Source organism: Sycon ciliatum, chromosome 5 (genome assembly GCF_964019385.1).
Source record: "Sycon ciliatum chromosome 5, ocSycCili1.1, whole genome shotgun sequence".
Taxonomy (NCBI): domain Eukaryota; kingdom Metazoa; phylum Porifera; class Calcarea; order Leucosolenida; family Sycettidae; genus Sycon; species Sycon ciliatum.
Genome location: NC_088647.1, coordinates 8065757 through 8092881, shown reverse-complemented (window position 1 = coordinate 8092881; position 27125 = coordinate 8065757). Strand labels below are relative to the sequence as shown.

At 50.9% G+C, this 27125-nt stretch overlaps 2 protein-coding genes across 3 annotated transcripts in view; both read left to right on the top strand.

The window, feature by feature from the left end:
• The first annotated feature begins 946 nt into the window (after positions 1 to 946).
• On the top strand, positions 947 to 7739 carry LOC135816766 (uncharacterized). Its single transcript, XM_065329867.1, has 2 exons — positions 947 to 2606; positions 2812 to 7739. The coding sequence occupies exons 1-2, from the start codon at positions 947 to 949 to the stop codon at positions 7737 to 7739; spliced, it is 6588 nt and encodes a 2195-aa protein (XP_065185939.1).
• Positions 7740 to 14034: 6295 nt separating this feature from the next.
• LOC135817428 (probable 4-coumarate--CoA ligase 3) overlaps positions 14035 to 27125 on the top strand; it is a 23664-nt gene continuing 10573 nt past the window's right edge. Inside the window, exons 1-2 of one of the 2 annotated variants that reach the window (XM_065330610.1) lie at positions 14035 to 15921; positions 24201 to 24348. In XM_065330610.1, coding sequence (XP_065186682.1) covers positions 14551 to 15921; positions 24201 to 24348 — 1519 coding nt within the window. In that variant the 5' untranslated portion in view covers positions 14035 to 14550. Of the gene's footprint in view, positions 15922 to 21156; positions 21310 to 24200; positions 24349 to 27125 lie in introns of those variants that run through there. The other variant, XM_065330611.1, reaches the window with a different exon arrangement.

Here is a 27125-nt window from a genome sequence, read left to right as displayed (position 1 = left end):
CCAAGACTGGCAAGAGAATAAGCTCTCAGGTGAGCTTATTATTGTATAGTTTACTATTGATGTTGATGAACTTTAATTAGTAATTAGTATAAATACTACTAGTACAGAGAGCTGAGTCCTCCGGCTCGATAGAGTGCTCAATGCGGAAGCAGAGCAGTAACACACGAGTCACAGAAAACCACGCGTGATCAGTTGTCTGAAGATTGCTATAATAATTATAGCAATCTTCAGACAACTGATAATGCGTGGTTTTCTGTGACTCGTGTACTACTACTAGTACTAGTACATGTACAAGCCATACATGTACATGACGTACATGTATTGTCGGAGTCGTGGTGACGCCTGGTACCGTTCAGGTTTCAACAGGTCACATTACAGGACTGCACTTTGCGTGCATTCATCGAGCACTACACCTGTAGCCATGCATGACTGTATGATTTATGTGTCTGTTTTCACTACAATCATTCTCTAGTTCTGTAGGTCATGTATGGTATCACTCATGCGTGAAATCATGTGATCATCAACCCTGTTTTTCCCGGGCTTGTGCTCCTGTGCACGAGACGTTTGCTTCAGATGTATGGCCTTTTTCCCGCTGCACGGCATCTCACGTGCAGAGTTTTTCCGCGTGCAGTGCTCTAGCAGCTTTGGTTTTGTTGTTGTTTTTATTCTCCTTGTGTTGGAAAGAGTTCATGGTGAACAGTGGTTGAATCCAATTCTAGCTAGGTTCTTGATAGGTTTTTGCTAGGGCATTGTTAGAGTGCATCCAAGATAATCCAAGATGGAGTTGGGTTTTTGAGAGTGAGAACTCGAACCAGTAAAGTTTGTCTCCATTGTTGAACGTGGGTTCGGAAAGTATCCGCAGTCGGTATTACAGTCACGGTACTGATGCAACCTGGTTCCGGGGAATACGGAACATAGTGGTCCTTCGAGCCGGATCACGTCCACGATGGAGAAGCTCAGGCGGAGTCAGCGCACGACGAAAGGCGTCGCAGCGCCAAAACTCGGGTACACAGACACCCAGTCCTACGCTGGTGCTAGTGGTGGAGATGACAGGATGACCGAAAGTAGGAGCCAAGCCGTCACCGCGAATTCAGCTGACAGGCTCAGCGCCAGGATAGCCGTGTTACAAGCGGAACAGGCTGTGGCGGAAAAGCGGCTGGAAATCGCCCGGTTGACGGAGCAGGCGATGTCGGAAGCCGAAGGGACGTTGAGGGAAAGGTCCGTTGAGACCTCCAGCTCTCCTGCGATGCGAGAAGAAGTCTTCCAGGAAGCGGGTGAGTTGCATGAGGCGGTTGCAGCCCAAGATACGTCGCTTATCGACTTTGACGATGATGTAGTTGCACCTAGTTCAGTTGCTGTTCCAACACCAACAGAGTCACACACGGTAGTCGGTGTAGAATCTCAGCCATCAGAAGGAGAGGCTTCCCATAGATCTACGCACGTAACGTCAGAATCAGCAGTAGGTCTACACCATGCAGAGGCCTGTCAGGCTAGCACACCACCACCGGTAGACGTAGTGATAGACGCACATGTAGAGAGGGACTCAGATGTCCAGCATGTCCGTGCATTCACTCCGGCACACAGCTACCACTACCAGGCACCGCCATGCGTAGTCCAAGATCCGATTCATGAACACCTGAATGAACCTCCGTTTCATCAACCAGAACCGCAGGCACAGGCACAGACACAGGTACTTCAAAGAACGATTGAACACACCACTGCTGTTGTAGCCGATGCCACTTACGCTGACTATCTAAGCGAGTCCATTCAGCGGGGAATAGGGCCCGAGCCCTGGGATAGGACATTCGTAGAGCGTCAGCAACTGCCGAGATCCAGTACTGGCAGTAGTCTACGCAGTGTAGAACGTGAGTTCCGGGCCAAGGAAGTTGCGTATCAGCAGCAACTACTACAGCTTCAGACGATGATCGATGAATCCGCGATCGTCGAGAAGCGGCGCCAGCGAGACGCTTACGCACTGCAGACGAACCTAGAGGAAGCTGAGGCGAGTAGGGCAATGGTCGAGCTAGCGTGCGACAAGCAAGCCAGGGATCTTGCGGCAGAACGAGAACGCAACGATGAGCTGGCCCGATCGATGACAGAGCTGAGGCAGCGGCTATTCGCAGCGAAGTATGCCCTACGAGAAAGCCGTGCCAGACAACGACGAGCGCCGAAGTCTGGTAGTGTCACTGAGCCTGTTAGAGAAGTACAAGGCTTACCGGTAGTGCAACCACAGCCTGCACAGGTCCACGAGGAGAGACGTGAGCGCTGCGAGTCGACCGCAAGCACAAGGCATAGCGGTATCCCGAGCACTACGTCACCCAGTCACCCACACGCATCCATGCCAGTACCCGCACCACGAAAGCACCGTCGCGACACGAGTGCACGTGCACGCGGCTACATGACAGTCTCAGACTCCGACTCAGAGTCAGGGCCACGTGGATACTCTAGTGCCAGAGCTACGGAGACGTGTACCGGTGGTAAGGGCGCAGCAAGTAATGCGAGTGAGGTCGAAGACGCGTACATGAGTGGTTGTACCTCTACTACCGGTACTATTACTGGCAGCACAGTTAACAGCAATCCTGCGCGTCAGATGGCAGACCTGGCCAGTGAGTTTGTAGGTGCAATCACCCAGGCCCTACGTCAAGGGCAGACCTCCCAGGTCGAGAATAGTAACGCTGGCATCAGACAGCTGGCTGCACGCCAGTCATCCACCAGCAGCAAGCTGCATCTTCTCTGGCAAGCCGGAGGAATGGCCCGCGTTCCTCGCGCTGTACCGAAGCAGCACGGAGCAATGCGCATACTCAAACGCAGAGAACGTCCAGCGCTTGCAGACCTGCCTGAAGGGACCAGCCCAGGAGGCAGTACAGCTGCTCCTGGCCGTGCCAGACAATGTAGACGAGGCCATCCGGACACTGGAGCGTCGTTTCGGCCGGCCGGAATTGGTAGTGAAACAGCTAATCGAGCAGGCCAAGGCGCTGAAGCCAGCCAGAGCAGAGGACACGGACGCCCTGCACTCCTTGGCCACATCTGTGAGGAACATCGTCCTCACTATGAAGCTGCTAAAGAGCCATGGCCACAGGAACAACCCTGCGCTCCGTGATGAGCTGGTGGCCAAGCTGTCGCTCCCCCATCGAATGCAGTGGGGCGAGTATGTGAAGGCCAAGGGCCTTAGTACGGATGAACTAGACCTTGGTGTTTTGTCTGAGTGGTTGGCCGAACGAGCGGAAGCCGCCTCTCTGGTGACACCAACCTCCACCAAGACGGCCGCCGTTCAGCCAACCCCACCGCCTAGAAGGTCAACGACCCTGGCCGCAGTAACAGCGGACACTACCCGCGACGCCACCTCTGACTCCCCAAGGAAGAAGAAGAGCTGCAGGAAGTGCATGGAAGAGCACGCAATGGCGCAGTGCAAGGAGTTCCAACAGCTACCCGTCCAGAAGCGATCAGAGCTGGTGCGCCTCTTGGGCCTGTGTGTGAACTGTCTACAGGACGGCCACTTCGCCAGAAATTGCACCTCGAGCCACTGCAGGAAGTGCAAAGGCAAACACAACACGCTGCTCCACAGGGACGACTCTGACAGGCCTAGCAGCGGTAGCCAACAAAACGCCGCTCGCACCAACACCGCGAATATGGCTTCTGCAGCGAGCGCCCTGCATGCCGAAACCCCAGCAAACCTACCAGCTCTGATGACGACTGTGGGGACAGTGAGATGTGGAGACGTCGAGCTACAAGCAACGATCATGCTGGATTCTGGGTCCACCTGCAGCTTCATCACCACCGACATGGCTGAGAAGCTGAATGTCCCACCCGGTGAGACCACGTCCGTGCGCACGACTGTTCTCGGTGGCAGCTGTCTGCAGCACGAGTCCAGGATCGCTCCCATAGAGATCTGTCACAAAGACTCAACTGCAACAACCCCAGTGCAGGCGGTCGTTCTCCCTCAGATAACCGCCGACATGCAACGTGTGGACTGGGATGCGCAGAAGGCAAGCTGGCCACACCTGCGCGGGATGAATCCGGATACCCCAGCTAACCCAACTGTGGACATCCTACTGGGCCTTGACGTTCCACAGTTGCACGCCTCGCTAGCCGAACGCCGTGGGCCTGGCCATGGTCCAATCGCAAGAAAGACACCACTCGGATGGATTTGTTTCGGTCTCCTGGAGGGGAGCGGAACATCGGCGGAACCAACCGTCCACCACGCCACACATGCCGCGACCGCAGAGCCCACCAAGCCAACCCTGGAGCTGAATGCCATGGTGCGTAGCATGTTCAATTTAGACACCATCCGCTCTACAGCCACGGGAGAGACCATGTCTCGAGCTGAGCGTGAAGCCGAGAAGGTGACTGACGACACCATGAGCCTCAACAACAACCGTGTCACCATTGGCATCCCGTGGGTCGCTGAAGACAGAAAGCCTCACGTGACCTCGAACAGACCGATGGCCCAACAACGACTGGCGAGTCTCCAACGGTCCCTGTACAAACGACCTGAGCTCGCAGCAGCGTACGCCGGTGTCATCCAACAGTACCTGACGAAGGGGTATATCCGCGAGGTGCCCGAGACGGAAGTGCACAACGATGCGGATGACCAGTGGTTCCTGCCCCACTTTCCCGTGATCAAGGAGGACCGCACCACCACCAAGGTGCGGATAGTGTTTGACGCGGCGGCCAAGAAGAACGACGTCTCGATCAACGAGGAGATGCACGCCGGCCCAGCACTACAGAACAACATCGTGAGTTGCCTACTCAAGTTCTGTAAGGAACCTGTGGCTCTGATGGCAGACATCAGCGAGATGTTCCTGCAAGTGGAGCTGGCTGAGAGAGACCGCAGGTATCACCGATTCCTGTGGGAGGTCGACGGAAGAGCCAAGGTGTTCGAATTCCAGCGAGTGTGCTTCGGGTGTAAGGCGTCGCCATACCTCGCCGGAAAGGCCGTTCAGGCTGTCGCGGCCACCTATGCCGCCGAAGGGTCACCCACACGCACCATCATCATGGACAACCTCTATGTGGACGACCTACTCGCGTCTGCGCCAACGCCAGAGGCGGCGGTGGGCCTACGTACTGACGTCCAGGAGACACTGGCCAAGGGAGGCTTCCATCTACGGAAGTGGATGTCGAACAGTGCAGAGGTCATGAAGTCTGTGCCAGAAGCCGACCGGGCGCCGAACACGCTGATCTCGGTAGCTGACCACCAACACCCCACGCTACCCTGCGTGAAGACGCTAGGAGTCGCCTGGGATGCTGAGAGCGACCATTTCACGTTCAAGTACCAGGTGCCCGTCATCACGCAGTACACCAAGCGCACTGTCCTGAGCAAGATGGCCTCTCTGTTTGACCCACGAGGGCAAGTGTCACCCTACACCATCCGAGCAAAGGTCATGTTCCAGGACGCCTGCCTCCGCGGGCTGGAATGGGATGAGGAGTTCGCAGAGCCTGAGGCTAAGGGTTGGAGGAAGTTCTTCGAGGAACTGCCCAAGCTAGAAGCCGTGAGAGCCACCAGGTCATTCAAGGACCCAGACCGGGATCCGGCCGATGCAGAGCTCAGCCTCCATGTGTTCGTTGACGCATCCGACGCAGCAGTCGCAACAGCAGTCTACGTACGGGCGAGTTATCCAGACGGCATGGCTCGGTCCACGCTGGCCATGGCCAAGGCTAAACCAGCCCCGCTACACCGACAGTCGATCCCCATGCTTGAGCTACGAGCAGCTGTACTCGGCGCCGAGGTAGCCGAACAAGTCGCCCAAGCCCTCGGCATCAGCTCGTCCGACATCACGTACTGGAGTGATAGCCTCAATGTCCTGTACTGGCTTCACTCACACAGCCGCCGTTTCAAAGTCGAGGTGGGCAACAGGGTCAGCAAGATCCAAGCACTGTCGGACCCCCGTCAGTGGAGGCACGTTCCGACATCAATCAACCCTGCGGACAAGGGCACCCGGGGCCTATCTGCAGCCCAGCTCGCATCCGATGACGACTGGTGGCATGGCCCGAAGTTCTTACGCGGACCCGAGAGTGCATTCCCGGCGCGGCCGATCGAGGTTCCCAGTAGTCTGCCGGCAGAGCTGAAGAAGCGATCCGCTATGTCGTTCAGCGCGGTTCCAGGGAGGTACCAGCTTGACCCCTCCAACTTCTCGTCTTGGACGCGGCTCATCCGTGTCACCGCTTGGTGTCAGCGCTTTGTACGTAACGTCCGTATACCGAGGGAGGCTGGCGCCAACAGACCAACACCCGCTCCACGACGCAAGTTTGGATCTGCCAAGTCAGTGAACGGTATGACAGTACCCGCTCTCTCCCCTGCAGAGGTCCAGGCGGCCGACGTGTTCTGGGTACGGAAGGCCCAGGAGGAGGTGTATGGCAAGGTCATCAAGCGACTGGAGTCCGGCAAGGAACCCGATCCCAACGAGCCATTGCTGAAGCTGCGACCCCAGCTGGAGGAGGTACATGGCACAACCGTACTGACGGTCGGTGGGAGACTCACCACTGCACACCATCTGCCGCTGACGACAAGACACCCCATCATCCTGCCACCGAAACATCGGGTTACAGCCCTGATCGTGGATGACGAAGACGAGAGATGTCAGCACTCCATGGGTCCCAACCACCTGCTGGCCAACCTCAGCAACCGGTACTGGCTGATAAACGGGAAGTCCGTTGTGCGACAGCATCGCCACAGGTGCGTCAAGTGCCGACGAGGCTACGCGAAGGCTTTGACTCCAATCATGGGAGGGTTGCCGGATTACCGGACCTCGTCACCACTTATCGCCTTCAGCAAGGTGACCATCGACTTTGCCGGTCCATTTCTGACGCGCCAGGGACGAGGCAAGGTGCAGCAGAAGCGGTATATCTGCGTATTCTCGTGCCTGCTGACCAGAGCGGTACATCTGGAGCCCGTCAACTCGCTCGACACAGATGGGTTCTTGATGGCGATGACCCGATTCTGCAAGAGGCGTGGAACCCCGGAGTTCATAGTGACAGACAACGGGTCGAACTTCACCGCCGCAGAGCGACAGCTGCGCGAAGCCACCTGCACGATAGATCAAGACCGCCTAACCACCCACTCCGAGCTGCGAGATGTACAGTGGCATTTCAACCCACCGAGAACGCCCCACTTCGGTGGTGTAGTAGAAACGATGGTCAAGGCAGTCAAACGCGCACTCTGGCATGTGCTGCACCAGGCTGGCCTCACGGATGAGGAGTTCTCAACAGCGCTGGTACATGCCGAGGCAATGCTGAATTCCCGTCCCCTTACCACCGTATCATCTGACAGCGACGATCCAGAAGCGTTGACGCCAAACCACTTCCTGATGGGACGCGCGGCTGCAGTCACACACCTCGAGGCGGAGACAGAGGATCTGGAGAAGGTCCACCCCAGACGGCGCTGGCTGTTTCTACAAGTGCTGACAAGGCAAGTTTGGAAGAGGTGGCTGCGAGAGATGGTCCCGGCGCTAAACGTCCGGTCCAAGTGGTACAGGAAGGCAAAAGACGTCGAGGAGGGTGAGGTCTTCCTTGTCATGGATGAGAGTACTCCGCGCGCGACATGGCCTCTGGGACGCGTCACAGCCACATACCCAGGGCAAGATGGTGTCGTCCGTGCAGTCAACGTGAAGATCAAAGGCAAGGAGTATCGACGATCAGTTCATCGCCTCATCCCACTGGAGGTAACAGAGGGTGAGGTGGAGCTCGACTCCGAGAACTGCCCAGCCACAGCCAACGTCAATGTGGACAATGTCACCAGCTGAGCGAATAGTGGATGGTGGTACGGCAGTGGCGATGAGGTAGTAAGGCTGTGACTGTAGTGTTAGCAAGCAATCCACAATCAGAGTGAACAATACATCCAACCGGCTAGATAAGACGTATCCTCGTTCCCGGATATGTCTAGTGACATTACGGCATGCATTTGACAATGATGTTAGGTGTGACATCCAATAGCAGTTCCCCAGGAGTTAGAACATCACTCGGAATATTAGTTTGTCTCACTCGCATACATTGATTAGGCTATGATTCGTTCGCGAGGGAGGTATGTCGGAGTCGTGGTGACGCCTGGTACCGTTCAGGTTTCAACAGGTCACATTACAGGACTGCACTTTGCGTGCATTCATCGAGCACTACACCTGTAGCCATGCATGACTGTATGATTTATGTGTCTGTTTTCACTACAATCATTCTCTAGTTCTGTAGGTCATGTATGGTATCACTCATGCGTGAAATCATGTGATCATCAACCCTGTTTTTCCCGGGCTTGTGCTCCTGTGCCCGAGACGTTTGCTTCAGATGTATGGCCTTTTTCCCGCTGCACGGCATCTCACGTGCAGAGTTTTTCCGCGTGCAGTGCTCTAGCAGCTTTGGTTTTGTTGTTGTTTTTATTCTCCTTGTGTTGGAAAGAGTTCATGGTGAACAGTGGTTGAATCCAATTCTAGCTAGGTTCTTGATAGGTTTTTGCTAGGGCATTGTTAGAGTGCATCCAAGATAATCCAAGATGGAGTTGGGTTTTTGAGAGTGAGAACTCGAACCAGTAAAATTTGTCTCCATTGTTGAACGTGGGTTCGGAAAGTATCCGCAGTCGGTATTACAGTCACGGTACTGATGCAACCTGGTTCCGGGGAATACGGAACATGTATGGCTTGTACAGCACAGCCGAGTCCGCCGGGGAACGATCCTGGATTGCTGGAAGATACTGTACATGTACAATGTTGATGGTTGGCAGCATGAAACAAGGACTACATAGTCATTGTAGGTGGACGAACCAACAGCAATGACATGTATGAACTAAAACAAGGCTTTGTCATGGTTACCATGTACTACTAGTATGCAGGTATGGATGTGGCCAGATTTCGTGAGCTCAGTCTGCTGCCTAAGGCCTACTGGAGGACTTCATCATGTGCAGAGGGCACGGTGAGGGCAAGAAAGCGTCCGAGGGAGTCTCATCAGGCTTCTATAGACACCATTCTACGTATGAAACGCATTTCTGCCCAGACCTTCACTTCAGATCTACTTCTTTTTTTAAAAGTACTTCTACTACTACTACTAGGGTCCTCTAGGGAGAGGGGGGGGGGGTGACGTCGACACCAGACGGGAGAGAAAGGGGTTCCGGGAAACAAGATCTACCCCACGCCTTACTAGCCAGATAGCCATGCTTTTTACACCGAGCATCTGCGAGTCTGTCAGACTCAGCCCGTGAGTGTGGATAGAGTGTGGACTGCAAGGTGAGCACTGAGCACCATGCCAGCCGGCAATGCCGACATTCAATCATAACAAAACCCGTTAATGCGTCATGCGCAATGCAGCTGAACAGCGAAACAGAATCAAGAGAAAGGCTATAGTCTGCTAGTGCTTGGGAACAACAGCTATCATACGTTCAGATCACGGTAACAAGCTCCATTCAAACTTTGCAACAAAAGTACGTTTGGTAATATAATAATACAGGTCGCATGTCTCCCAAATAATGGGTTCCACGCATCTGTCAACTGTTTCACCATGAAATAGATTGCAGCAGGAAGCATACGAAAAACAATATACAGGTTTTAGTACACGACAAGTACATGGTAATATACATTTGGCAAATTCCTGCTCATCCACCGTGACGATGGCATACCCGCTAAGGTGCATTGAGACAATCCATGCCGGGGCACTACAAGGTGCTGTTACAGATGGTATTAGTAGCCTAATCGCACTGGATATGTACACGGGAAGTGACTAAGCGAGAGAGACAGAAAGAGATCAACATGCTGAGAAAGCCTTCCTTTTATCATGCCTATAGTGTTCATGGTGACTCCAGGCCCCTGAACCAGCCACTGCCGTACGTGGCACAGTAGTATACACCTCTCTTGACTTGATCTATTGCGCAATCACGTAGCTGCCCTGGCTGCCAAACATACTTATTGATCTTCTTCCAGGACGCGCCAGCATCGTGCGAGAGGTACACGCCCGGGTTCAGGAAGTTGACGGTGTGCGATGGGTTGTTAGCGACCAGAAGAGTCTTTGTATCCCATGCTGCTATTTCCACATCAATCACAAAGGGCATGTAGAAGATTTTCTCCCACTTGCTGTCGTGTCCAGCACTTCTTCTCCACACACCGCCTCCGGATGCATTACTATAGCTGTAGCCACATGCAATGTACAGGTTTCCGTCTTCATCCACCTCCACGTCATTCACTCCTCCAATTCCTGCTGGTATGTCGACTCTGCTCCACTGCAAACCTTTGTTTGTGGACATGTACAGCCCTCCGGTGGGGTCATGGGCAGGGTTTTGGAGGGCCACAAACGCCACTGCTGCGTAAAACTCTGTGCTATTGTTCGGATTGAAGAGGATCTTGTTGACATTGAGGTTGTCAGGAAGACCGTTGTTGCGTCTGCCGAATGACTTTCCGCCATTGGTACTTACGTACACACCAAAGTCGTCAAAGCCTGGGGCCATGGGGATGTGATACTCCACTCTCAGAGCTGGAATGCAGAAGAAGATGGTGCTGGAGTTGTCCGGGTCAAACATCAAACTGTTCTGCACTATAATAGGGTTGCTCTGGTTCTTAGGAAAGTTCACTGGGCACGAGACCGGTGCCCAACTAGCACCATTGTCGGTGGATCGAACAAGACAGCCAGCACTCCATTGCCGAAAGTGTAGGGTGTAGAAGGTTTGATTGTCACTAGGATCTATGGCAACAGAGCATACCGATGCTTCTCTTGGCATGAACCTGGCCATGCCGGCCTGGGCATTCTTCCGCACTAGATCCCCGTCACTCGTAGTTGACCACAGCCAGTTTTCACCGGAGCACATGAAGAGAGTTTCCGGAAAGCGCTTGTCTTGCATGAGTTCCTCGCACGGCGTGTTGCTATTCCCTGCTCCAACCCAATGTCCACTTCCTGGCGATGTTTCTTGTTCTTGGGACGAATACCATGATAGTCCGTTGTCTGTACTGTTTGTAACCACTTTGGCTACTTGCACCATTAGAAATGCTCCATCGGCATTGAAATCGAGGATGTCACCCGACTTGACAAAGTAATCATCCTGCTCTTCGATCCACATCTTTTCCAGGTACGCCAAGTGCACATTAACACCCATGGGATTGCCACGTGACTTCCAGTACTCCACTGCCTCTCCCGTTGTGTTCGCCCAGATCTTGCCGCCACGCCAGCACGCGTCCCAGTGCACTCCGCCATTGTGTGTGCACCACATCACCACCGGCATGGCAGTGACTTGACTCTTGTAATCATTCATCACGTATATGCGCGACGCATTGTTAGGATCCACGCGTACTCTCACCAGCCCATGTAGGTAATGTTCGGGAATCTTGCTGTACGTTTTCTGCGCCTCCGCTTGACTTATTCCAAACCAGTACCCCAGAGTTTTAAAGTAGAATGACTTGACTTCGTAGTCGGCAGCGAGGAGACTCATATTGATATGCATATCACCAATGAGACTCTTCCACGTTGCACCTTCATTCAGAGTCAGGAACAGACCACCACTGCTGGAAGTTATTCCACCTTCCTTGTCTGCCTCCCACATAGTCAGGGTTATCACGTAAATCTCAAACTTCTTGTTGATTTTGTCCACTCTGACGTCCATGTCCCTGACAATGTCGTTGTCTACATGCAGCAGTGTCCACGTATCACCGTGATCTATACTCTTGTACAGTCCGTACGTAGTGGCGGCGAATACATGACTGGGCACGAGGGGATTCACCGCGATACGAACAATGTTCGCTGCATGTGGGATTGTAGTACCGCCTAGCAGTGACCATGTTTCACCCCTGTCCATGGAGCGCCATATTGAACTCGTGGAGATGTTCTCCATCGGAGTGCCAGCAACATCATCTAAACTAATGGCAACTGGCTCGTGCGGTGGTTTCCTTTCTCCAGGAGTGCCATGTGGATAGGCACTGGTGTAAATGAACCGGCCGAAATAGTAAGCATCTCCAGCACCGGCATACCAAATGGAGTCATTGGTGGGGTCCGCCTGGATATAGTTGATGTGCGACATATTCCAAGTTGCGTCCAGGTCATAGCGATACGTCCACGAGCGGCCTTTGTCCTTCGTCATCCACATGCCCTCGGACTTATCTGATGAGCAGAAGCCCAGATTCTCGTCCTGGTGTGAGAATCCTACAGCCTTGATCTGTATAGGTCCCAGCTGCGTGGCATTGTATGCTGCATCATACTCCACCATGCCCCAGTAGGTCGTGCCACGATTGGAGGAAAAGTACGCGTTACCCATGTTCGGCCCTTGATACGTCCAGTCTGGGTCCGTCGGATGCCAGTAGCCGCGATCGCTGTTGCCCGACATGCCCGGGCCAAACTGCAGCCATTCGACGGACGGATCACTGTCCACTCTGACGGTCTGCAGTGTTTGAAAGTACGGCGGCACGTTCTCCTCCAGTGAAGTGTCTTGTTCAGGCTGCCAGTGCTGACTCTGATCAGCTTCATCAGCAGTTGATGGTCGCACGTCCGCATCGGCGAAGGCCAGTAGGCCTACGATGATCGTGCAGACCAGCAGAGCTCCGACGCCCACAAGCCGACACATCTTCCTGCTTTGGCCCGATGCACTTCAGGACAGTGCGAGTTGAGTGGTCACTGAGAAGCTACCACGTACCAGTCTCTTCAGACACTCCATGTGCTCTACTTCTCTGTCCACCGTTGCCGTTTCCAGGATGAGCCTAAAACAGTTTCTAATTTTCGGTAAATTCTAATTCAATTGCCTCGGCCTCGTGATCGATTGTCCTTTTCTCGTTGTCGACGACGCACGCCATGGCATAGTATGTACATGTATGGCAAACGATCGTGTCAGTCGGGGTTTGGTGTGATCACGTGAGGTAAGGACGGTTCGAGACTATCCTGCCTTTTTAGACTAGTCTAGTCCAAGATCCCGAACCGCCCAAATCTTCAAACTCAGACTAGCTTCTTTTCGTTCAAACTGTCTCTTTGGATCAGAAGGATGCTAATATAACCCACTTTCATTCAATGTTGATTCAAAAGGAAAGAAAAGCATTCAAACCAGTGTCCTTCGACTGAATGTACCCCCCAGTGAGTAGTGACTGTGTGGATGGGGCATCCACGGATTCAGAAAGTCAGGCTAGTACCATCCATGCCTTGACCGTCATGCAGACTCCCGGAGAGATACCCACTGCCACTAGGCATTGTGGGCATCAGCCATCAGCGTTAGAAACATGTAGTGTCATCCAGAACAGTGCAGCACTTCGGCAGTTGAAGTAACATCACATCGTTCCAGGGAGTAGCAAAATGCGCTGTACCGACATCTTTACTGCTCCCCGCTCGGGACTATTTCAGGCTGATTCGTACAACAAACACATCATGTACAGTGTACATTGTGCAAAGCAGAGTGTAGTTCCCACCATCGTGAGCTAGAGGTACTCTGCAGACTCGCGTGTTACCAATTAACCAGGATTTCCTTCAGCCTTTTGAAATCCTGTATCATGTGCATTCGCGGTTGTAGGTGTATAGTTTGAAATTTGCACCCTCCTGCGGAGCCCACGCTGCTTTGGCAGTGGCGGAGGCTCGCTTGCCGACGTAACCGTCGGAGACCATCATGAACAATGGACTGACTAATTAATCACTTGTCCTGTCTTTCTAAATAACATGTTATTGCACATGTTCTTGGTTTAGTTTTTGTGCCTTTTCGAAAAAAAAACCAATTTTACTTACTCGTGTGAGTATGCCATATTTTTAGTAGCAGAGGAATAGGAACGCAACAGAGGTGCAAGCCAAGCGCCTGAGCCGAGGTGCAAGCCAAGAGCCTGAGGAGTGAGGTGCAAGCCAAGCTTTGCAAGGGCAAGGCGCCACCGCGGTACCGCCAGGCCAGGGAAGCGCGGATACATGACGTGTATTCTCACTTCCGGCTTATTAGTACGTGAGCGGTTCAATCGACACCTTCAAAAAAGGCCCTGCATGCTGCAGCCTGGGTCATGTAACTAACTTTTCAAGGTGTCAATATGGCACCCTTGTCCCGCCTCTCTTTCAAGATCACCACGTAGATCTACACGAATCACAGACTGTATCAACACTATCACGAGTAGATACAGTAGATTTACTCGTAGATCTACTCGCAGTTGTGCTGCGCCTTCAACGCCTCAGTGCAGTTGCCTCGAGGAAGACTAGCCCTCTCGTTTTCACCAGGAACTCGGCGCAAGATGGCAGAAAGTCGAGGAGGATGTTCTTGCCCTTCCTCTTCGTTGCAGCGGTCTCCGACCCCACGAATGCACCAGTCCTCGGCCACTCAAGCAGCCCCGAGCAACGCCAACAAGTAACGGTTGGGTGTTGACTTGGAAGCAGGCACCAGACTGTCGGTGACGAAACCAGCCAGAGCTCTACAAAAACACTTCATCAAGTGCTCTAGCCCACGCGCGTGACTCCGAGCCGTTCACTTGTTGACGTGCATAATCTTTTTACATGCCAAGCTCCACGGCTAACAAGCGGTCCTTGGCCTAGCTCAAACGAGCTCTGGTGGTACTCCGCACACATCCCAAGAAATAAGGTGAGCCACACAACAGCCTAACCCTGCCAGACGACCAGGGAGAGTGGCGCTCTGTTGTTCATGGTGGCATGTACCCTGGTATGTTTCTGCACCGCTCCTGCTTCAGGCTACCGTGGCTTGTGCAAGCTGACGGAGCCTGCGTCCGAAATGCAAGCGCCTCTGCCGCTCTTCGTCCGAATTACGAGCCTCGACGCTCTTTCAAGCTGTCACTCGCCGACGACCAGCGCACTGTTCGGAGTCCATTTCCGGACGTTGACATCCCGTCAGGAAGCATTTCCGCAGCGCACTATGTGCTCGACGGCGGAAAGCGCCACGCTCGGTCGTCCGACATTGCACTGGTGGACTGTTTGGACAGGGTGGCGCTGACGTACGGTGACCTGCGTGACATGCACGAGGCTTTCCGCTGCTCCCTTGTCGGCCGGGGCATACAGCGCGGCGACGTTGCGTTGTTCTATTTGCACAACTGTCCCGAGTTCGCTGTATGCCTGTATGGGTGTCTGTCCGCCGGCGTGCGAGTTTCGCCATGTAACCATGCGTATGGCGTGGACGAGTTAGCTTATCAGATACAACGAACACAGCCCAAGCTGATAGTCACATTTCAGGACGGTTTGGAGACGGTGTCCCAGGCACTATGCAAGGCATCTCTGCATGGAGCTGAAGTAGTTTTGGCTGATTTAGCTCCTGAAGGGAGCCCATCTGCGCATTGCACTAGCACTCCGCCGACTCCGCTTGCTGACTTCTTGAACGATGGCCAAAAATACAGCTCGCCTGATCGTGTGCATGACTGTATGCGGGACACTGCTATATTGCCGTTTTCCAGTGGAACGACGGGTGCGCCGAAACCCATCGCTCTCTCGCATCACAACCTGATCGCCAACATTTGCCAGCAGACGGACACCCCCGGCAGAGACATATTCAATCACCATGGATACCATGGGGACAATCGGCCGGAGGCCACCGTCGGCGTTATGCCGTTTTTTCACATCTACGGTCTGACGGTGACGCTCGGCAGCGCTCTTCTGCACGGAGGCAAGGTGGTCACCATGGCCAAGTTTCAGCCGGACCTGTTCCTGCAGAGCTGTGCAAAGCATCGGGTCAGTCAGCTACACTTCGTGCCACCACTGACACTGTTCATGGCCCAGGACAGCCGTGTAAGCAACTACGACCTTTCGTCGGTCAAGTCCATATTCTGCGGTGCAGCGCCCATGGGCGAAGAACTCGCACGTCAAGCATCACAGCGGCTCAATGGTGCGGTGGTTCGCCAAGGCTACGGCATGACGGAGCTCAGTCCAATCTGCATGGCGTCACCACTGCATGCCACAAAGTACGGCTCTGTGGGCGTGCCCGTGCCTAACACAGAAGTCCGTGTGGTGGATATCGAGTCGGGGAAGCTGCTCGGCGCTGGGGAGAATGGCGAGATTCGCATCCACGGTCCACAGGTGAGTGGTGTCCTGCTGATGTGTATTTCCTATACAGCCCCCACATTCACACACAGTTTTTCATACAGTGCTACAAGACCCACCCTCTCCTGGCATATATACCGGCATGTTAAACTGGAAAATTTCGGTGGAGTTCTATTTTCGGTAACTTCGGTACATATATTATTATAGTCAAGAGGGGTAAGCAGCAGCATTCGGCCTTGTCCAGATTATTAGGCCGGAGAACGCAACGGTGTGGTGTGCTGGTTGATAATAAACTTCGGTAAAGGTAATTTTTACCTAAAATAAAACACACCAAAAATATACGTACATGCATGCTGACTGCAGTACGGAAAACTGGTTTACCGAAACGGTCCGAAAGTTTTGCGCTACCGAACCGTTTATCAGTTTGGGAAATACCGAAAATATCACACCACCGAAATTTCCCGGTTTTACAGTATTTGAAACCCACAATTTTGTTAGTCTTTTAAAGCTGACAAAGTAAGCGAGCGGTATTTGGTTGGGAGGCGTGTACGATTGTAAGAGTTTTTGCTACAGGCACGCACAATAGTATTCATATTCAAAACTACACGCAGTTACCACAAGAGAAAATAATTTCATTACTTGATATGGTGACCGCGTATCAGGAGAAAGTTACTATAATTATATTAATACGTTCTGCAAGTGAAAACCGGTGGTGGAGATTTGATATTGTCAGCATGGACGAGAAAGGAGTGAGTGTGTGTGTGTGTGTGTGTGTGTGTGTGAGAGAGAGAGAGAGAGAGAGAGAGATTGTGTGTGTGTGTGTGTGTGTGTGTGTGTGTGCGCGCGCGCGTGCGTGTGTACGTGTGTGAGCGCATGAGAGCGAGAATCTCGTATACGCTCATGGGCTCTGACTTGGCCAGGGTCTTCCTCCTCTCAACAGTGCATGGCTCCACCAGACAGTGCAGCGGTTGCATATAATGCACCTAACGCACCTCTCTACTAAATCCTTCGATACTCCATAGGAAAACTCACACTTCAATATTATTATTTATCCCAAGGAGTGAGGCCGAAGCGCATAGTGAAGACGATGTCCAGACTAGTAATGGTAGGATTCCGTCTGTTCTGGTACTATAACAATGAGGAAAGAATGGACTCGGATGGAGAGCCAAGAATTAATTTATAAAAAAGAGAAAGGACCAAGGAACTAGTGGTGTTAGTGGACTGTATAGCGTAACTTGTAGTTCCTTGGTCCTTTCTCTTTTATATAAAGAGGAAAGACGTCAATATTATCCAATAGTTAGCGTAAGTTGGATGCAAGACGCGACAAGTGCCAAATTTGAGAAATTGAGATTTTGAGCTCATTGTAATCAAAAGGGCTAGAAGTACTTTCAGGCAAAAATTCACATTCAAAATCTGACTAGAACCACTTCAAAAATGATGGCCTAATATGGATTTAGGAAAAAGCCGCACGTAAAATGAATCCTTTTTGGTCAATATCCGAAAAGTCATAAGATATAGATTGATCACAAAAGCACAGCCTTGAACAGTCTTAATTTCAGAAATTTTCGGTGCTCAATATTTTTGGTATGAGGGCAAAAAGGCCAGGTTAGGTGAACAGAAAATTAGGTACATAGAAGCAGTTGATTATGTGTTAGTGTTTGTTCGGTGTATTGAAATTTTAGGCATGAAACAGACGCACCGAAAGCATAGAAAATAAAAGCACACCAACAATTTGTGAAATTACGGTATACAAATAGTGGATGGTAAAAATAGAGTATAAAAATAATGGATGGGTAGGTAGGTGGATGTACCTAGACATTAGTAGACAGGTGCATGTAGAGGAGACGGCTCGATACCGGGACGTTTTGACAGCCAAATTTGTATAGACCCAAACCGATCATCAGCGTTGATTTTTCACTCGAAATATGTTTGTGGAAGGAAACTGGAATGTTGAAGTTTGCTCTGGGGCCAGAGTCGATCGAACTGAGCCACTCCTTTGTGTTGACCCATTGCCTCCAAGTTGCCCAATTTTTCGCTTCAAAAAAGTTCAAATCAGAGGTGGCTCCAAACCGGACACGTTTTAGATTGCACGTCAAATTCACTCTGGGTCTGAAATTAGGTAATTGCTATCGCTCCACGACGGCCAGTATAGAGTAACAATAAGCCTTGTGTGTGCTTCCATTAGTTTTGATTGGTATGCGGTGCTTTATTGGCGAGAGGCGAGCCGCTGTTTACCTGCGACAAGAAGTTGATTTTTCGAAAGTCGTAAAACTCAAGTCGCAGTGCGAAGCAACACGTCAAAAACTCACCTGCTTGATATGGCGCTTCTGGTCATCGCAGAGCCATGAAATTTTGGCTCGGAGTATAACAAGTAGTAGTCTCACTGTGACATATGTTTTCTAATCAAAATACCAAGAGAGAAAGTGAATATTGAGTCCGTTGCAAACCGGTGTCCTATTTGAAACCGTCCCCTCTACATGTCTTTAATTTATAATTATGCACATGTACATGTCTATGCACAAGTACCGTTGTGGACATGGAAATCTGATGGGATGACCGGGGCCCGGCACCCTTACTGCTTTCAGCGCGTACATGCACTCTGTAGTTCACGTGCACAGGCTGTAAAAACGGAGCAGGTGCAAGGCCAGCAGCGCCTCGTTGCCACTTGACGTCTCAACAGATTTCAATGTCCGCGACGGTAGGTATCACAGTGGGTGGGTGGGTAGGGAGGGTGGTCGGTAGGGTGGCGGCTAGCTATGTAGATACAGTAAGTTGGTGAGGGTCAGCGGGTGATAACGATCTGAGGTGATTGTATTGTCGGCGGTGGTGACCGAGAAGGCAACACGTATGCACTCTTGGAGGAGGGATAAGCGGCTCGGAGACAATAACTTTATTATGGGAATCAGCAGAATCAGCGAAGCGGAGGAGGAGGACTCATGGACGTGTCGGCTGATGTACCACACACGTTACTGGTTTCAATGCGTGCATACATGTATGCCAGGTGCCGGGTAGCTGCAGGAGAATACACCACATGTGCTGGCTGCACTGGACACCTACACCTCAGACCTGGGAATCTGTGACATGGTTGCAGTGGAGAGAAGTGAGTCGGCTTGCATGGATTGTGAACTGCATACTTCGGCGAATAGCTACACTTCCATCCAGGTAGTCACTGCTATTGTCGTAACCGATGTCTTCTACTGACGTGAGGTCGGAGTGTAGGTCTCCGATACAATCTCTGAATATCGTAGACACAGAGCAAGCGCGCCTGTCCTCAAGTACAACTCATCTAAGAGTCTACTTGAGTCTACTTGCAGCTTGGCTTTGGACTCCATAGTTCGTCCTCATGTTTCTCCTGCATGTACAAAAATACATTTGCTTATGATGGATGCGCTAAAAAATCGGTGTCCAGGGAAAACAGTCAAAATCAAGGGAACTCAGCGCCATTGTCCAGGGAACTCAAGCCTCCAGGTTGCCGGCATGTTTTTCAGGGCATGCTTGTCAGTGACCTAACTAGCATGCAGTTCACAACGGGTTATCTTGCCAACCCCAACTCGCAATGTGTGTGTGCAAGTGTTGCACCTGATGTTTCTTTCCTTCCAAGCATCTTAGGTCAGGTGTGTGTGGGGATGTGTCTGCTGGGTGATTCTCTTCGGTTGCTTTAACTGCATGGCCGCCTGTTGTATAGATTGATGTTGAATGAAGCCTTCCACGCCAGTGCGAGGAGTGGGATTCAAAGCAACAAACAACACTGCCTTCTCATCAGTAGGATGGACACATATTAGAATCTACACTGTACCAGGAATCCACAACCAAGAGTATGTCTCTGTTTATGGGTCAGTGTGCGGCGCGCTACCTTCATTACGTAACCTGTCTGCAGTACACTTTACACTCGTGCACCCAAACCCAGTATCTTGCATACCAGCGATCGTTTCAAGTTTGCTCGGTCCAGTCGTGTACCTACCTGATCTCCAGTTGCAATGATCCCACAGCAATGACGCAACCAAGTCCTTTTTCGCCGTTACTCGGGGTTTCATGTGAAACACTCACCAGACAGCATGATATGACCAAGACTAGCATTCACTAGAATATATACGGAGGGGGGTTTCAGAAAAGAGGGCAGAGGTGATGGAGGTGCAATATTTCGATAGCGCAAGGAAAAGGAGGTGGCAAAAATCAGCGTGATTATAAATATATGAGAAAAAAGATGTTACATACCATTGGGTTAAAAGTGTAGAGCATCGTGTAGAGGAATAGTGCCATTCTATGCATGTAGCCCACATGCTAGTGTGCAATTACCTGGCAACACAGCAGTACAGATTCAGTGTGCTGCATTATGACACATGACGAAGGTGGTGTAACAAAAATGGAGATGAGGATTTTGCGTAGTGGGAATCACTCACGCCAGGCAAGGGGTGACTACCACACTCGCCAAGGCATCGACAAACCGGCGACAGAATATAACATCCGCCAAGCACGTGAGCCAGGAGCCTTGCAGAGTGCTCACCACTCCTGCGCCCCGCGGAACCCAGGCCCGATCACCACTTCCCCGATCGCGGCCCGACGGGCAAAACAGCCACTCCCAGCCTGGCGTGGCTCATGTATTTGCCGTTCATCACGTTACCCTTTTGAGCGGGAACTTGTTGGAATGGCGGCATCTGGAGGTTAACTCGCCCTCTTGTTCAGGCGGGTATTCCTGTCGGCGATGATGATACAGAATTTCTCTGTTACGCAGAGATTGCACCGTTTGCTGACGTTGCTATACCCTTTAGCTTGCTCTGCAATCCTCCACTTGATGGTATACTGCCTGTTCTCTTTCAGCTGCCATACATGTGTGGATAGCTCCGTGTTGCTCCTCCTCGACTCGATGTTCATGTCCAATTTGTGCTTGTAGTGTCGCTTCTTGAATGGTGGCTCAGTAGATCCGATGTACACCTAAGGTTATGCTCGTTTTCTCTCGCCACGTACGCTTCATAACTGACTTCTTGGGCGTTGCACCGGCTGTTCAGCGGGCACTCCGATTGAGCGCGGCAGTTGCATGGCTTTCAATACGCTTCGGCTCGTAGCATCTTGTTGTGCCCGTTATCACTGCGGTTACGTTGTGCATGCAACTGTAGCTGACTTTGATGTTATTTTGCTGTTTGCAGCTTGGAATTCAGTGCTTCTTCACCGATAGCAAGAACGTCGCCGCCACATTCCTACTAACATTCTTGCTGAAAGGCGGGTTGAACCAGAACACTTTCCTCCTATGATTCTTTCTGTTCCTTGCTGTAGCACGTGTCACCTTCTCCTGGTATTCAATCGTTGAAGCGAATCCACTTTATTTCAGTGCGTTCTGGTATAACGGCGCCGCCTCGCCGAATGTCTGCTGATCGGCCGATATATCTGATACTCTCCGCTCGATCGCCTTAGGGAGGTTTCTCAGTACCATTGGTGGATGGTTCGACCTCCTGCTTACATACAGTGGCATGTTGTTCGGCTTCCGGGATGGTTAGGGTTAGGGTTAGGGTAAGGGTAAGGGTAAGGGCTAAAGGAGCTGCAAAGCATAGCGGTCGTAGGGTGGCACAGCACAAAGCGGAACGCAACGCTGCGGGATTAAGAGCGCGGTGGATAGAAAATGTAACACGAAGCAATGCAAAAGAAGGGAAAGAACACAATTTGAGGAGTAATGGAGAATTAATTATGAAAGAAAAGTGGGACCGTCCAGGAGTGGGTAACCAGCTTGTTTCGCTATTTCAATAATAGCTCACCACACCAATGGAACAGTTAGTGATGGAACGGTCCCTTATCAATGCAAAAAGTTAGATATTCTAGAACTCAAGAATTCGAGGTGTGAAATTACACGTGTTTGTGTGTCAATTAACTCGAGAGGCTCTTGGTCTTCTTCCATGCAATAAATGGTGGTTGACCGAGCTTGGTGTCGAGTTTCTGCTTGATCCACAAGTCTCGCAATGTTTTGTTTAGACCCATAAGGGGTCGTCCGCAATTATCGAAAGTTTTTTCCAATCCGTAGTAGCTTATTTTCCTCACCCACCCACCCACCCACCCCCCCCCCCCCCCAGTCCGTAATAAAATATTATTGATGGACACACAACCCAACACATATGGAACAAACTCAATCAGTGCTGGTCCACAAGCAATTTATTGTTCTGTAATAATCAGAGTCACCAGCGGTTTTGAAAAAGGGCTGCTTCTTCACCGCCTTTCCAAACAACGTCGCCTGTCTGGACATAGTCAATAACAGTCGTCAGCGCCAGCGCTAGACGGAAGGACTTCAAAGGAGTGCATGGAAGACGGTACTCTGGACGAAGGAGACAGTGAAACTCAAAAATAGAAAGTGTCGACTCGCCGTCGAATGCGCCGAACTATATGATCCCCGGCCCAGGACTAGCGAGCAGCCAAGGAAGCGCGCGCGGGGGCGCAGAAACTGCCAGAACTACAAAAATATTTGTAGTAGACAGTTCGCGCGCAGCCGCGCGTGGAAAACAGGGGCTACACGTAGACGTACACGTGGCACGCGCACGTGTCATTTCGGAAGTTTTTCAATCCGTAACTGGCCTTGACCCACCCACCCACTTTCGAAGCTACTACGGATTGGAAAAAACTTTCGATAATCGCGGACGACCCCTAAGACTAGGGTGATATGGAGTAATTACGGGTGGTGTGGAGTCACGCTTGCGTGAAGTGGATTTTTGTTGTGTGTTGTATGTAAGGCAGCTTTGATGATGAACTTAGAATATCCGCGTTCAACTTTGAAGGGACTGCTCCATCACCTTGTCCTCACCCATTTACTGAGGTATGGTGAGCCCATAAGTGGGATCATTTCCAAGTCCACCCATAGTTGGGGGGTTTCAGGGGTTGTCGGCCGCTGGGCGGTTCAATAGCTGATTGAGTCATCTTTCCAAGACTCCTTTTGGGTCTCTCTCCCACTTCCCGGGGCGATCCACGTGACCAGTTCTGGCTGTGAGCAAGTGCAAGCACAGTGCGTATTGGTTATAGTGTGGTCGTGTAAAAGAATAAACTGCCTGAAAGGATGAACTCTCATATTTTCACGATCATAACGTGGGTTTCAAGTGAACATTTTATTCTGACAAGCAAAGTTATCACATAGAGAGTATATCGGTCCTAAGAATGGACTTTATGTAGCAAAACATGCCAGAGTAGTGCAATGTGTATCGCCTGTACTTCTGAAGTAGGCATAAGACTGTCCAATGAAGTTCTGATCCGACTCGCATTGCATCGTAGTGCTGCAGGTTCAACTGTTGGTGTCGTGTACAGTCAACTTATGACACTCGGCGGGGCATCAGAAAAGTATCCTTATTCTCGAAGTGTCCTTATACCCCAAGTCCCATTATATGTATTTACAGTTAGATGGGACTTTGCTCTAGGCATGGAAATTCTGTCGGTATTCGCGAATTGTCGTTATATGCGCAGTCGTTATTTATCGCGAAGTTGACTGCGACTCGTGCTGTATAGCCACATGGTATACCTATGGGACTATGAACAGCCGCGCGCACAACAGCGATACGTTGCATGTATGGCCTTCTTACCTCTGCACACATGCATATGATATGTCACACTTGATTTATCGCATGTAAGAAATTAAAAAAGAAAGTTGTTTTTCAAACACCCACGCTATAACCAATACCAAGAGTACATAACCCCCAAGAGTGTGCAACTGCCTGCACACCCTCTATGCTGTGCTGCCCCTTTAAAAAAGAAAGTTGTTTTTCAAACACCCACGCTATAACCAATACCAAGAGTACATAACCCCCAAGAGTGTGCAACTGCCTGCACAACCTCTATGCTGTGCTGCCCCTTTAAAAAAGAAAGTTGTTTTTCAAACACCCACGCTATAACCAATACCAAGAGTACATAACCCCCAAGAGTGTGCAACTGCCTGCACAACCTCTATGCTGTGCTGCGACGGCAGAACTTCACATCAAGTGACATGGTTCAAAAGGTTATGCTGGCAAACAGTGCAAAGTGACCACAAGAGACTTGTACCCAAAGCTGGGCTGCGTACAACCCTGTATCAATCATGCACAGAGTGCAAATAATGTGTACAGGTTCATCACGTGATGTGAAGTTCTGCCGTCGCAGACCCCATAGCTGGAGTTGCACACTCTTGGGGGTTATGTACTCTTGCCAATACAGTACCTTGTGTGTGTATGTGTTGTGTGTATCAATGTGCTGTGTGTGTTGTGCATGTGTATGCGCATACGTGTGTGTATGCGCATACGTGTGTGTGTGTGTGTGTGTGTGTGCGTGCGTGTGTGCGCGCGCGGTGTATACATGTACATATTGTGCCTACTCAGGTCATGCAGGGCTATGTACTGGACAACGGTGACCTAGATCGAGGAGTGGACAGCGATGGGTTCTTACCGACTGGAGACATCGGTCACTACGATGAAGATGGATACTTTTTCATTGTGGATCGGCTCAAAGAAATCATGAAAGTGAAAGGTAAGACAGTGGAGGTTGTAGAAATGCTCTGCCGTGTATTGCATATAACGTTACTTCCACGTACACTCAATCAGTGGACAGAACTGTTTCGTCCGTTGTGAACTCATCAGCGCAGCACAGAGAAGAAAATGAGGCCGAACCTGATAGCGATGAAAAAATAAATTTACCAAAGCCAAATTTAAACAAGGCCCGAACGTACCTTGCCAGAGCCGGTATTCAAACTGACAAGTCAGTGACCTCTGGATAATTGCTACCTCTATGTCGTCCTGGTTGAGTGCATGCCTCAGGTCGTCCAGCTTGTTACGAAGGCTACAAGCATTAGTCACCAGCAGTTTGAGTCCTGTTGGAGAATTTGGCAATACAGATAGAGGGATGGGACAAGAATTTGGCAGTGGAGAGAAAGGTGTGGGTGTATTCAAACCTGACATAACAGTAGCCATAAGGTTCTCACTGATATTGCAGAGAGATGTGCTGGAAGGGGAGTGCAATGAAAGCCAAAACTACAGAGTGTTAGAAAATTACCCCCACAAGCAGTCTCAGGCATACCACGGCCAAAAAACACAAGTCTGGACAAGTAATTATACTAACTGGAAGGTTATTGTTTGTGCTAATACATACGACAGTACAACAAGAGAGAGAACTTTGTTCACCAAACCATCGCCATCGGAACACACCAGAACTACTGTAAAAAAGAGCCAGGAGCAGCGTGTATCAGAAAGGAACTGGAGCATGCATGCGTACCACAGCAAGCGCAAACAGCTGCACAAAAGATGAAACATGACACTGCTATTATGACAGCATACATGCATGCGTACAAGAAAGCCGCAACCACAGGATGCACATGAATCACATGACAGGCAACAAGAGGTAAAAAGTAATGTCAACTACACAAGACAGAGTCATACAAGAGAAAGTCATAGTTCGATTACAAGAGATGCGTACGGTAAGGAGCATTGGAAGATGGATTACTGTCCCCTGCTTGTCCTCACCTTGCGGAATCCATTCCATTTCGAGGCTCTTACCTCTCCGCTACTTCCGGGAGAGCAGGATCTCGCTCGTCGTCGTCGCTTCACCTGTGACCTCCGCGTCTCTACCTCAGTCCACCCATTACCTATGGGGCTGTTGGCAGGTGTTGAGCGAGCAAGGCATGCGGGGAACGCATCGCGTTGCTCCTCTGTAATCACCTTTGGACTGAAGCTTTTCCCAGCGGGCTCAATGGAGGTATGGAGCTCCACTCTGGAACGAGAGTGCACTGCCTGCCGGTACACTGAGGGCTGTCCTAAAGGACATGTAATCCTCCACCTGCTTGGGGGTTGGAGGGAGCAACAGAGGACTAGAATCATCCGCCTTCATTCGGGTTGAAGATTCTGCTGCTACAGGGTGATGTAAACCTGGAGCCTGAACATATGCAGGCATGGCTGAATATGAAGGGGCAGCAGCACCGTATGGCTTCATACTCTGCTGTCGAGACGGTGAGTCTTCTTGTGTCGGTTCAGATCGTCAGTCCTGGCGAAAGCACTATTGCAGATATCGCAGGCGTGCGGTCTTTCTCCAGTATGAGTCCGGCCGTGTCTTTTCAGCTGGTCTTTTCTTTTAAAATTTAGTGGGCACGTCTTACTTCCTCCGTTAACAAAAACTTCGTGATGGATTTTTGAGGGGCTGATTTGGGCACAAACTGCCGTGAAATGAGTCGCAATCACTTTCTTGGCCTTCCCTGGCATGCCATGAAAGAGGTACGATGCAAGGCAAGCGACCTTTCACAACAAGCCGAGCGGAATCGATGGTTGCGCTGTGGCAACATAGGTGATGACAGTCATGGTGAGCGAAACTGAAATACCACTTCTCCGAGGGATATATTGCGCTGCTTGGCCTCTCTACTGTGATATCGGCGATATCAACAGTTCATGCACTCAAAGTCTCTCTCTCTAAACTACGATCACAATCAATGCTATGACACAGTCGCAGACTTTCACAGTTGAACTCGGGGTCGAGAGAGCCTAACTCTCGGGAACGTACTTCTCTTGGTCTGAATCACGGAAAGGCAAAGAATGATTGTGAACACTAGCAATTTATAGAGGAAGTTAGCTATCGGGGAGATCGATAAAACAGCGCAGCGGAGCAGGGAGAAGGATCGCTAGATCGAGATGGACAGCGTAGAGTACAGAATAGCTAGCCGGAGAACAGCGGGCTTTGCGGCAGAAAGATCGAGACTACGGGAAAAGACAGCGAGAACTAGCGGAAAGAATATCGAAGAGAAACAATGGAAACGTTATGTTTAGGTAGCGAATGAAGAAAGAGAAAGAGACGCCAGCGGTGTAACGGAATCCATAACTAATTGCTAAAGCAAGGGAGACAGTGTAGGAAAAGTGATATCTATTATTATGTGTGTGGACCAGACAGAGTGGCGGCAGGAGGAAGAATAAAATCTGTGAAGCATTCAGGCTATTGACTGTGGTGTGCAAAAAGCGTGTCTATCAGGCCGGCGTACAGGTTTCTATAGATGACAGGTCATGCATGCAAAGTGTCACGTGCTCCTACGCTACGGTGCGCCAATACTACACCACACCTTGTTTTCTTGAGAACACGCCCTCGTGTTCAAAGTATACAGGTAGTAAACATGAAAGAAAAATGAAGCAGGGAAAACAATATAGATAAGGGTGTCTTACGATGACGTTTAAAATGATCTTACAATTTATGGTTGTCTATAGCGGTGAGGTCGCTGGAGTGCATTCCGAGGCCGGAGGTTATAGCGAGGCGGCGGGCCAGCCAGCGGTACG